This window comes from Pantherophis guttatus, chromosome 2 (assembly GCF_059756535.1).
Source record: "Pantherophis guttatus breed Tessera chromosome 2, ASM5975653v1, whole genome shotgun sequence".
Lineage (NCBI taxonomy): Eukaryota > Metazoa > Chordata > Lepidosauria > Squamata > Colubridae > Pantherophis > Pantherophis guttatus.
In genome coordinates this window covers 33,115,529-33,128,461 of record NC_142064.1, presented here as the reverse complement: position 1 = coordinate 33,128,461, position 12,933 = coordinate 33,115,529, and the positions used below count along the sequence as shown (strand labels likewise).

Here is a 12,933-nt window from a genome sequence, read left to right as displayed (position 1 = left end):
TAGAAGGAGGAACATTACAAAATAGGGATACAGTTGGATCTCTTCTGTAATATTATGAACAAAGTTAGCTAGAGCAGGTTGGTGGAAAAAAATACACATGCTCCTTGTTCAACAACTGTTCAAAGTTATCAGGATACTGATCAAGAGGGACTTATGAGCAGTCTATGAAGTTATGGCTGTCTCAACATTCTATGATCATATAATCACAATTTGGGCCGTTGGTAACCAGCTTGCAATTATGATGTTTGCGGTATCCCATGGTCATGTGATCACCATTTGCAACCTTCCATGCTGGTTTCTCACAAGCAATGTCACTAGTGAAACCAGCAGGAGGTTCCAAGTTGTTCCCACTGCTTTCTTGCCTGCCTACCCACATGCCAAACCCACCTTTCCATGCTTTGTAACTCCTGCCTGTGGTGCCCACCTGTGGGTCTTGCATACCTGGCTTCATTCCGTAGTGTCTGTCTACAGAACCTACCTGTCCAACTGTAGCTCTCACCCACTGGCCTGCTTGCTGGGGACTTTCACTTCCACCTATGTTGCAGTCATGTCAGGTCCTTGCTTAACAACCTGTGCAGTCCTAAAGTTACAATGGGAACCAAGTCTGTGGGGATTGCCATCACTAAGCAAAGTGATTGTAAAGTTCAATCTCATGTGACTGTATCGCTTAGTGACAGAAATTCCAGTCACAATTGCCATCATAATTCAAGGACTAGTTGTAATCTGCTAATTAGTATCTTTGCAAAGAATATTTATATTTATGACCCATCATATTCTGAAGTCAGGTGGTCAATTTAATGGGTATCAGAATCTTTCACAACAACTATTTGCTGAAAGGCTGTTGCCCATGTTTTGAAGACTTCATGACCAACTATTTCAAGTCAGAAAACCAGTATTACAATAATCTTTTGAAGGGCAATCCAATCAGATGCATGGATCCAAGCTTTGGTTAATCATCACAGGGAGGGAATGAGGGAGTTCAATTCATTGCTGAAGAAACAGGGTAAATATTTGAATAAAATACATACACAACAGAACAGGCATAGCAACCCTGCTTGCTGCTTTCCCGAACAAGGAATGTTCCATCTCGTTTCCCACGTAATAAATTTTCAGCTTGGCTTCTGTTGATATTTCCAACATTCCATGTGCGTTCATCATGATGAGGCAAATCCTCATCATCTTCTACTATAGAGTATTGGCTGTTCAGAAGCAACACGAAACAATTAAAAACCAGAAATAATAAAAGACCAAGCATAATATAAGAATTTGTAACAAAATCAAAATCAAACTGTTTGACCCAAGGCACTTTTGTCGACCATAAGGCCCCATTGCTAGGTTTTCAGAGAAATCAATATTATATAGCTTGACACTCTTCTCTCTCTGTCCATCCATAAATTTTAGATTCATAAAAATAAATCTAACTGAATGTTGCTTTTTACTTTCCTGATATAGTATATTATATATTTTGGACTATTCGCTATAATTCAATGAAAACTTATGAAGTGGTTCTTATTCACTTGACCCAAATATTAAAGTTAAAACTCTTAGAAATAATAAATTTAGATTTTGGAAAAGAATAGACCACTTAAAATAAATAGGGCAGTGCAATACTTTGGGTTTCATTTCAAAAAGATACCTCAAACCATGTGGAGAACAACCTCTATGCATTTAATGTTTCCATGTCCTTTGCTTGGAATACCTGCAGCTGCAAAAGCAACTGCACAATCCCAGGAAAAGATGCAGCTGTTTTAAAGAGTTATAGACAACTACTACATTCATGTTATTACTCTCTGTACATCGCTAAAAACGATGAATTGAGCTTTGTATGCAAGGAATTCCTACTGGAAATTCTTCTTTACTGAACATAATAGAAGGGCAACAGAATTTTCTGTGTAGAAAAGTTATCAGTGGGTAGCAGGAATTGTAGTTTGCACCTGGATTTTAAGAACTGGTTGTAAAGAAAATCTGAATCATGATTATTTTAAAATCATGCTTATTGTATCTTTAGAAAGATCTCCAACTTTAGAAAGCAATGCATTGAATGAATGAGAAGTTTTATTTACTATTTCTGAATCTCTTTAGATCACCAGTAGGATTCAATTTTTAGGCAAAAAAAAAATAGATTCATAAACTAAGCTCTTGAATTAATTATATGTTATAAAATGATTTATATTTATAAATATTTACATTGAATGATTAAAACGCAATGAGAAGAATCTAACTGAGATAACATTCCCCCCCCCCATAGAAATATTATGGATACTCACTCTTCTGAATTTTCATTGCCAAGCCATTCATTCAGTTTCTTTTGCCGAACACCTTTCTGTGTCAGCCACCTAGAAAGCAGTTTTGAAAACACAGTTAATCAAGATAACGTTCATAGAAACTCAACTGAAAGAAGTGCACTTAAAAGGCTGGAATTCACAAATACTTACATCAAGTACTGATCTCTAGTTTTTCGGAGCTGTATAAGGTCTGGCTTAATGCTGTTCATGCGTTTGTCTATTTCTCTGTATTCTGCAGCCTGCTTCTTTAGATCTTCTTCCAATCTATGTCGGCTGTCCACAATTTCACTTATTCGTGATTTCAGCTTTTCATAGTTGTGCATAATTCTGGAGAAAATAATTTGGCATGTTTACATCTCATTCTGGTTTCTTGTTTTTTTCTGAAGACGTTTATATGTTAAAATATATACTTTTGACTCACTGTAACCAACCTTTGTATTTCTTTTTCATTCCCTTCCCGTTTGAACTTTTCAATATATTCCTTGCTGTATCTTTCTTGCGTTTGGCACTGTTCTTCAAATATTTTTATGGTTTCATTAAATGCTTCAATAGCAGTTCTTTTCATTTGAATTTCCTGGATAGAATTAAAAACTGTTTAATAATACTTTAAAAGTGACTAATTGAGTAATACTGAAGCACTTTTATGATGTCATTTAAAAAAAGAGAGTATCACTAAAGGATAGGACTGAAAAAGATGTCTTTTATAGCATTTATTAGTTTACTATTATTTTCTACAAGAGGTAGCTTTCCAAAATTTTAGTCTAGACTTTTCCAGCTCTAATTGAGCCCAGAAGATTCTGCATGGGAAGGATGTACTATTCCCACAAAGCATTTTCTACTTTTATAGTTCCTCTTTGTGGCTGATGTATGGATGCCTCATTAACCATCCTACTTTTTAAATCATTGGCATTCAAAAACAATCTCTCTATATAAATGTATACAGTATGTAAGCATTCAAGAAATATATTAGAGAAAATGTTATCAAAATACTTGAAATAATTCTTTAGATCACTGCACTTCTCTAATTTAAATAGATCTACATATTTGTATTTATACAGAGATAATTTACAATATACATTTAATATATTGTTATATTGTCAACATACTGTGTGAACACTTCATCTAAATAATTCTAAGCCATTAGATATTCTGTGGTTAAAATGTACCTGATTTTAAAGAAAACATTTATTACTGATTTACTGCTGAAGTTGCTGTTGAAGACCATAGCAATACATCAGTAATATTTGGATGGTTTAGCACTATTAATCAATCCTAATCTTGCTTCAAACCATGTTGTTTTTAAAACTGAAACTGAAAGGTCAAGATTTAGCCTCAAACTCCATCAAACTGAATTTCACTGGATTAATGGGTCTATTGGATGAACCACTTTATATTTTAAATTGTAACTGACATTTAACACTGCTAACCTGAGATGTTCTTGTATAATCTTCATAGAGTCTGTCATATTCTCTGTTCTTTTCTTGGAACTGAATATTATATTCATGTAATTTCTTTCCAACAGCTTCAATACTATCTTCTTTAACCACTTGATCCTAGGAGGATAAATACATGGAAATACATTCAATAAAGGCAGACCCTTTCTTACAGTATTAACACTTTTCATAAAACAGCAATCAATCAAATAATAGTTTGCAAAAGAATGATCACGCTAAAACTTGTAAAATAGTTTTTTTCACAGAACATAAACCATTACTTATGATGCTGCCACCACAGGCAGGGCTCCAGGACATCTCTTGCTATGGGATAAATGTATGACTTTATTAGACTAATAAGTTATTGCATGTGAATTTTTTTGTTCATACATTTTGTTTGTTTGCTACTAAAAATTAATAGTGGTCACTGTGGAATTGGGCATGTTATACAAATTATCTTAAAATTAGCAACATAAAAAGGTAATTTTTCATTCATCATCCTTCACACCTGGAATACGTATTTCAGGTGTGAAGCTATATCAGCTATCAATTTGCAAAAACAAAAGCAACAACAAAATCTTCCTTGGTTAACCATAGTAAATATTTCATGACATGAGATTTTTCTTCTAGGCAGGAACCCAGAATTTGCTTCCAATAAACAATGAACATATTAATTTTAAAATTGTTTGCAGAATTTCAGTGTAATTTCCACAGTGTGACTATTGTTCGCACATTTTTCGGTATAATTTCCACAGCAGTAACTTTAAGGGTTTTGAGTTGTCACATCTACAAAATAATTTCATTTATATAATTCATTACTATTCATGCAACAAACAGAAAGGGAATAAGATGTATATGTTACCTGTTGATATTTGGATACTGGATAAAGTAATTTTACATCTAGTTTTGGATTATATTGAGCTAAAGATTCATTTCGATAGTGGTTTATTAGCTCAACCACAGAATTGAATGTTAATGGATCCGAAAAACCGTATTTCCCATCTCGATGAAAGATTTTGATTAATTTATTATTTCCTCCTTTCCTATAAAGTTCAGAAAAAAAGACTCAGCTACATTCATAATTATTTTTTTTCTTCTGCAGTGTGATGTAAAGGTGATACCTGATTCAGCTGTTTTTACCTTAGTGTGAGAGTGTAGTCACCATGCATTTTGGTGGAGGCATCTCGTACCAGGAATGTACCATCAGCAGTGTCACGAAGTTTCTCATTGACTTCTTCCCTATTAGGGAACCAAAGGCAACCTTAAATTTAATTTTCTCAAGAAAGAGCACCCTTTTGCATAACTTTCCTACTTTTTTCTCATTGCAAGGTAAACATTGGCATGTTTGAGTTATTACAATGGAATTATTCTTTTTGCTCAAAAAATTATATCATGGAAGAATTTGATGGTAACTCATATATACAAAAGAAAAGGGGAAAAGGATAGATACGTTTTGTATTTCTAGTCTTGTGTATTAACATAATGAGTTTTAGATGTAAAAATCTAGCTAGATGTACCTATTCTGGATATGCTTTTAATAACAGTAAAATAGCATAGAAATGTTTAATGAACCTCTTGTTATTTTTTATTCTTGGCAATGTATGTGTCCAGATATCAGAAACTGTAGTACAAATGCTTTAAATTATCACAATATAGTGCAGGTTAAACACACGTATGTATCATCACCAAGATAAAAGGTATATTTTTTGTCTCACCTTGAAATATCTCCCCAGTACCATTCAGCATCTTGCAAAGACATGTTATTATTCATACCGTTATTTGTTACAGTGTTAGGTTTTGGAGGTTTTGGAGGCAATGCTGCAATGAAATTTAAAAAGAAAATAGCTTAGCTATATAGCCTGCAGGCAATGTAATTTTAAATGCTTTAATGAAACTATTTTTAATTTACATCTATTAAATTATTGCAAGTTGAATTTTCATTTTTTTTTGTCATCTGTCATAGTTTTCAACTTATCATTAACCAGTCCAAATAGCATGCATGCAAAATTAATTCCTTAACAAAACAAAACAAAACAAAAAAAACAACCCCCAAAACACTAATTTATCAGAGTTGGAGGTGATTTTTTTTTTCTGGGTATAAGACTGCAGCCTCTGTTGTCTGACAGTCTTATGCTTCCAAGTCAAGAGCCCCTCCCCCCTCCATATAGAACAGAACACAATTTAGACTTCCAAATGTATAGACTGAAGTTAAGTCTCCTCTTCATGCCACATCCTTTGTTATTAATTTCTTTGTGCATCACTTTATATAATGCAATTATGTTTTAAGCCCTCCTTCCCCAATTTAATTACCCAGGAGGAATTGCTTTGCTATCAACTCCAGCTCTGCTGTGGTTTAAGAACAAATCAGCAAATCATCAGTACTACTACATGTTTTTAGCACACCACCTGGGTTTCTTCTGCCTCCTTTCATAATGTGCTGTCCCCAAACACTTTAAGGAACCAGTCTGTGTCCAGCTATCCCTTGCCTTAATCTGAGCAGTCTATAGGATAAAACTCTTTCAAATGGCAAGACTGATTCAAGCCACATAGTTCTCTGTTGCTCAATGTCAAGGCTGCATACATACATACACCCGTGTGTAGCAAAAAAAATACTGCAGCATTCCCTGGCTTATCAGCTAAAGGGGGTCATGTTTTAAAAAATACATAAACATCAAGTTCACTCATTAAAGTTCACTCATGCCTTTGCCCACTAAACACATTTATGAAACATATAAATCAAAATGACAATTGCATCTTCAGAGGTTTAAGGAAAGGTAACAATCTGCTCATCCTGTGCTAAATGCTTGCAGATAAACAGGATTGCATCTAATAAACTGTAACAGTGACTAACAATTTTAAATGCTAGCATTGTTTAAAAAAAAGAAGAAAAAAAAGCCCCAATTGCATTCTGAGTCAATCATGATGCAGAAAACAGGACCCCCTTTTCTGTATAACCACAGACCTACAGGTGAAAGAACAAAACTAAAACAGAAACATACAACAATTGCAATTTCATCTAATAAAGAAAAAAGACATTTGCACAAACCCCTTTCCTGAGTCCTTTTTCAATGCACTAAACACAACTGAACAATATCACAAAATTCCTCCTAAACAGTTCACCCTGGCTCTAATAACAGCAACTGTAACATTCAGAATATGCTTGCCTTTTCAATCATAATGCTGCAGTACAGTATTACCATTACCTGGTGGGTCCATTTCTATGTAAAAAATCAAGTCTGTGCCACAATTTACATCTGTCCTAGGATACTCTAGATCCACTTCTTCCATGTTCCAGACTGTGTTGTACATTTGTATGACTTTCAGCAAGAAAGCTCAGTTAAAACGAAACAGTCAGGGTCTCTTTGTAATGGTGTCTTGGAATTCATTTTAAAACCTCTAAGGGGCTGCACTGTAACCTATTACATCATAATCCCCAGCCAATCATGTCAAAAATAATGTCACTGGACCACTCCTATTTCATCACTTTTGTTATTCATTGTTAATCTTATAACAATTGTCATTTCAGAAAGAGCAGGCACTAATGATCGGCACCTGATCTTATTTATTAAAAAAGACTGAACGGGTTTCTCAGTTTACACAGATTTCCCCCTCCCCCTTAATCTTTTCTGTCTGGCATTTGGTACATTCCACTCCTGGCAGGTTGACAAAGGGTGATATGCTGCAGCAGGAAGCCTTCCCTTTCACTACTACTGTGGGATTCTTGGTGGATGGAGAGCTACTTCCCTTCTAGACACAGCAATGCAATATCAGGGCATTGTTTAGCTTTGACGGTGGCGCTTTTAAAGAAAAAGAGAGAAACCAGAAATCTCAAGAGGTATTGCCCAATGCCTATTTTATGGATGTTTGGTTGTGAATAAGCTTTATCCTAATAAAATGTTCTTAAGTTGTCATTTGTTTCTAAGTAGGATCGACGTAGGTCATTATTCACAGGATATTTCAATTGCTTTAGCGTTTAATATTCCAAATAGCTTTATTTTTAAAAAGAAGAACAAAAAAAGCCTCAGCTGCAGCAAGGGGGGGGGGGAACCCAACCACTCGCTGACTGTTACCTGACTTTCCAGCCTGTGAATATTTAGGGAAATGAGGGAATGCTCTTTCAATATACTTGGTTTGCATGGATTTAGTTGACTAGATTCCATAATTTGCCAGTTTTGCCATTCTAAAAACAAAAGATCTTTGTGATAATCAGTTTATCAGATTTCCTGTTTCCTCAAGCCCTGAAAAATCTCTCAGCTAAAGCAAACCAAAAGCAAAGTTCTTTTTTTTTTTTTTTGAAAACATAATTTCTTCTCTAGTCTTCAGACAAGTCTTTCATATCATACAACTCGTCGTGAGTTGCATTTTGAATATATAGCAGAGTTTCACATATGAAGGCCAGTCATGGAGAGTATTGAACTCAAGTATTGCCACACAAATGATTGCACTGGTATTGTTACAGTTCTGTCCTTACAACCATGAATTTTACAATCAAAGCACTGCATATAAGAATCATCTTGTGACCCATTTTTATCTTCTGAAAGAACCAACATTTTATAACTGCATACCTATAGCACCATATTGACAAATGCACCTACAAACTCACTACCCTACCACAACCATGCTTAAGCCCATCTTGAAGTCGATTTCCCAACCTTCCCTATTCAGTTAGGTGGATGGACACCACAGATTCCTTCCACTTGTTTCAAGTAACAGGACACTTCAGAGAATCCCAGACACAAGCTCAAACAGTGAAGCTCAGGGTTTAGCCCACCTGCTACCCAAATAGCTCTGCCGCTGAAGCGCATTGCTTACATAGGTTATGTGAGATATAAAGCAACACAACTGACCATTAATCGAATTTCTTTCTCTCTCTCATTTGTATTTCTCTGAAATAGGTTTCAACAAAATACATTTTACAGGTGGAAGAATAGGATTTTCTTGCTAAAATTATACTACTGGCTAAATTCTGGACAGTTGCATTTGTATGATCAAGTTACTGCTTAACCCAAACTAGTCTAGCTTGCTATGACATCACGTGGCAAACCAGAAAGAGCAAGATTCTGACAAACTAGTGATTTTCCACAGTTCCAGCATATGTTGAACAGGTTTCATTAAAACACATTTTGACTATTAAAGCATAACTATTTAATCTGCTTGGCTGCAGCATATATTATTCTAATTGTGACAGAGATTGAGAAATATCCATACACACACATACCATACCAGAGTTCCTTCCTTTAAAGAATCAGTTTCTCTCTCTCATTACTTCAAATTAAATCAAGAATTACTTACTTTGTATACTATGCATGGTGCACATTCACCCTTGTATATCATAACCTGAAAATTCCAGACTGAATGTGGTTTCAGCTCAGCTTCACAGATTAAAATACAAATTAAATCAGGCTTTCCTTGGATTCAAATCTTCTCTGAAACAACTAGGAAGAAGTTATCTCGAAAACTGTAATAAATTCTTCTGCTTGGTAAATCCAGAAGAAAAAGCTGCAGTGAGTAGAATCAGAAAGCTCCACGTCTTTTGGAAAGAATCAATCTCTGTTCTTGCTGAGACTATCAGCCCATTTCTGTTTCATCACTGAATTTAGCTGGCTTTTTTTTCCTTTTTTTAAAAAAAGTCCTCTGTAGCTTGCACGTCTCTCCAAGATAAAGATCTCAGTTTCATGATTAACTTGGGCAGGTTCAAATATTTGCTGAGCAAGGGATTTCAGGTGGAGGAGGGGAGCTGGAGTCAAAGTCAGAGTTGTCACCGGCTAACAAGTGGCCAATGCAAGACTAACCGGTCTCAATTTAGCTAAGCAAATGAGAAGACCATTGTAAGTAGCCTTAAAACAGTTTCTATAACCAGCTGCTCCGTGCAGTGTTGAAGGAGACTGTCAAGAAAAGCATTATGAGCAGCCAAATACAGGAAGTGGCTAAGCTAATTCAGGAGGGGGGGGGGAGAGATAGCATGAAAGCCCTCCTTGTAAAGTTTTGTGCCTCAAAAAGCCCACAAATTCAGACGCTCTTTAGCATTCACGACACCACCTTCCAATGGACCACAATGACAGGTGCTGTCTGAGGACTCCCCAAATGAAGCCGTATACTACTGAGTCAATTTAAAATCAACTTAAAGTCTAACTCCTCCCCGACTTCTTGCTGGCTTCAGCTTCCACAGACCTTTTATAACATAAAGAACAATCTTATGAATCTTTATTTGCAAGTACTTCCCACGGTGTCCAATGGGGTTTGTTCTCAAGCAGATATGCCATAAATTAGATCCCTAAACAAGGGCGTTATTTTGGTCGAGCGAGGTCAATAGCACTGTGCAAGATAAAGATTTTAAAGTGAATGTTATTTGATCAAATCCATTTCACTATATCTGGATAGAAAGGTTGAACAAGAAATTGCTTACCTTCCTAACAATCAGTATAAATGGGACCTACAAACTTTCATTACAATAAGAAATTCTCTTATAGCCTGACAACATAAAGGTAGTAGGGGGAGGGAAGGGCAGCAAGATTACAGAAGTGCCTGTATCAGCCAGCCAGGCACACCCTAAGTACCTAAGCATCTATAAATCCATTAGTCTTGTGGCACAATTTTATTTTATGACTTAATCAGTGGGTTTTATTTGGTTTCTTTCTCTCTCTCTCTCTCTTTTTTTTCCTGGCAAACAGACAAATATTCTTTGGAAATTAAACATTGTTTTCCTTTTTTCTTTACATATTATGCTTTGGGACATTCTGCTCTTAACATCCACTCAAGGCATGGTTGAGAATGATACGGTTGTAATGGCTGCTGAAGGAGAACGCCCTAGAAAAGTGTTCCCCAGCTGTTTTTGCTTTCTAGAAAAACGTTCACCTCTGGCTATACTTTTGGCTTGAAGAAGAAATGGAGGCAGAGAATAAAAAAGGAGAGAGAGAGAGAGAGAGAGAGAGAGAGAGAGAGAGAGAGAGAGAGAGAGGGAGAGAGAGAGAGAAAGAGAGGAGTGAGAGACAGAGACAGACAGAGAGAGAGAAACACACACATACATACATGGATACGCACACTTAATAAATCTTCTTCTTCCTAACGCTATTCCCGCGCAGGGTCCGCATACACACACTTAATAAATAATTCAGGGGAAAAGATATGCCCAAACTATTCTTGAGATTGACAACAGAAGACTGATGTTATATGGTAGCAATTCTCATGAATGAAGGTAAATATAGGTATCCCAGGATAATGTTGCAGAATCCAATCTGAGTTGGTCAGCAGGACTAAAGATTTATTTTTCCAAGCTTTGGGGCTCGTGCTGGAGTCGAGCATCGAGGAACTTTTCTCTCTCCAGAATATATGCACTGGTCTGGTCTGTGCATTGTATTTATATGATTCCTGGTTGTGTATAACTTTTAGTTGTTAATTAGGGTGTTAATGGCCAGCTATTAAGTCATTAATTGTTGTTTCCATGCCTTCGACTCCTAAGTACCAGATAGGCTGGTGGTAAATCAGCACTCCTATTGATTGACAAGGGACCCGTTTACCAGACTTCAATCATTTCTCAGACTATTTCTCTGGTAGTAATTCTCCCTTGGATTTCCCCCTAAAATGGATAGGTTATCGTAGGTATGTACTTTGAGTTCCTGCCCTCTAGCCAAACTGGTTTGGATTCTTGCCCTCTAACATGACTGCTAGCCTATAGACCTAATTTTCATTTGGCTTTCTTTTTCCTTCTCTGCTCCCAATGAAGCCCACCAGTAGAAATAGAACAATCTGGACAACCATGTTTATTTCTTACATAAAAAAATTATCAAGCCTTAAGAGCGAGCAGGCTTTTTAATGTTATTTGATTTTTAAACTTCGATTACAATCTGTTTGCTTATAACTGTATTCAAAATCTTTTGTAACACTCTGCTATGCAATACTTGGAAGAACCCTGTCCTACATATACCGTAGTCTACCATTATCCAGAAGTAAATGAGTTATATTGGACAGAAAAAAGTTCTCCATAAACATTATTTTTCCACACATTTTGAATTTTGTGCTTTTGGTGACAGAAAAATTGCATCCTTACTCCATCTCGTGGTACCTAGCAACCAACTTTTGCTGGGACAAAGAAAGAAGAACCTCCCCCCCTCCAAATAAATGGAGATGGTATTTAATGTCCCCCCCCCCATCTAGCCCTTCCATTACTAGAGGCAACCCTTTTATATAGCTCCACACATATAGGAGAGTAAAGTCATGGCATCGCATGGAGGAACTAGCTTGTGACTTCTGCTTCCTTTTTTCCCTCTTTTATTAAGTGCTGAAAAGGCAGAATTTTGACATTTGATGACTGAATTCTCAAAGCAGAACCTGAATGAGTACACAGGGTCTAACATTCAACTGTGGCTGCTTCAGTGATTCTATCTACAATTTATATTAAAGAATAACAAGCCTCTGATGCAAAGTGCAGTACTGAATTTAGTACTGAATATGTTGAAATGGTATGCAATTTGGTTATTATTATTCGCTAAAAAAGAGAGCCCTCTGCTGGACAAATATTGTAATACTGATTAGCTTCAAGTTGAATAAAGGGGTTGGAATGATGTAATGTCAAATACATTAGATTCTAAGCACAAATGACTTATGATTCATGTTGATACTGAGAGTTGTCTTTAATATTTCGCTATTATAAAATATGTCATGTCTTCATTTAATTACCATAAAAACTTCTCTTCACTCAGCTATTTATTCATTCATTTCCCACCTTTATTATTTTTACAAATAACTCAAGGCAGCAAACATGGCCAATACACCTTCCTCTTCCTGCTTTCCCCACAATAACAAACCTGTGAGGTGAGTTGGGCTGGGAGCGAGTGATTGGCCCAAAGTCATTCAGCTGGCTTTCATGGCTAAGGCAGGACTTGAATTCACAGTTTCCTGCTTTCTTGCCTGGTGCCTAACCACTAATTTAATACAGAACGAACAAGCATCAATTTACACCTATGTATTTCCAATACAGATCTGGCAGTTTTGCAGCCTTATATAGTTCCTGATAGGGCACTCTAGGTGTACTTACCCAAAGTAAATCCTACTGCATTCCAAAGAGCTTATTTCTAGATAGGTTTGCACAACTTAATCTTTGGGGAGAGGTTTTTTTCCCTCCTTTTTGCCAAAGATCTCATAAAATATACCGTGTTTCCCCGAAAATAAGACCTGTCTTTTATTTTTTTTGAACCCTGAAATAAGCACTTGCCTTA

General features: G+C 36.1%; 1 protein-coding gene across 16 annotated transcripts in view; it reads right to left on the bottom strand.

The window, feature by feature from the left end:
• Positions 1 to 12,933, bottom strand: part of PIK3R1 (phosphoinositide-3-kinase regulatory subunit 1) — a 58,248-nt gene that overhangs the window by 5,561 nt on the left and 39,754 nt on the right. For 14 of the 16 annotated variants that reach the window (XM_034441034.2, XM_034441029.3, XM_034441032.3 and 11 more), the window contains 8 exons: positions 5,434 to 5,536; positions 4,859 to 4,957; positions 4,581 to 4,761; positions 3,713 to 3,838; positions 2,717 to 2,859; positions 2,436 to 2,612; positions 2,268 to 2,336; positions 1,029 to 1,199 (listed from right to left, as the gene is read on the bottom strand). In XM_034441034.2, coding sequence (XP_034296925.1) covers positions 1,029 to 1,199; positions 2,268 to 2,336; positions 2,436 to 2,612; positions 2,717 to 2,859; positions 3,713 to 3,838; positions 4,581 to 4,761; positions 4,859 to 4,957; positions 5,434 to 5,536 — 1,069 coding nt within the window. Of the gene's footprint in view, positions 1 to 1,028; positions 1,200 to 2,267; positions 2,337 to 2,435; positions 2,613 to 2,716; positions 2,860 to 3,712; positions 3,839 to 4,580; positions 4,762 to 4,858; positions 4,958 to 5,433; positions 5,537 to 6,921; positions 8,366 to 9,010; positions 9,897 to 12,933 lie in introns of those variants that run through there. The other 2 variants (XM_034441039.3, XM_034441038.3) reach the window with 2 other exon arrangements.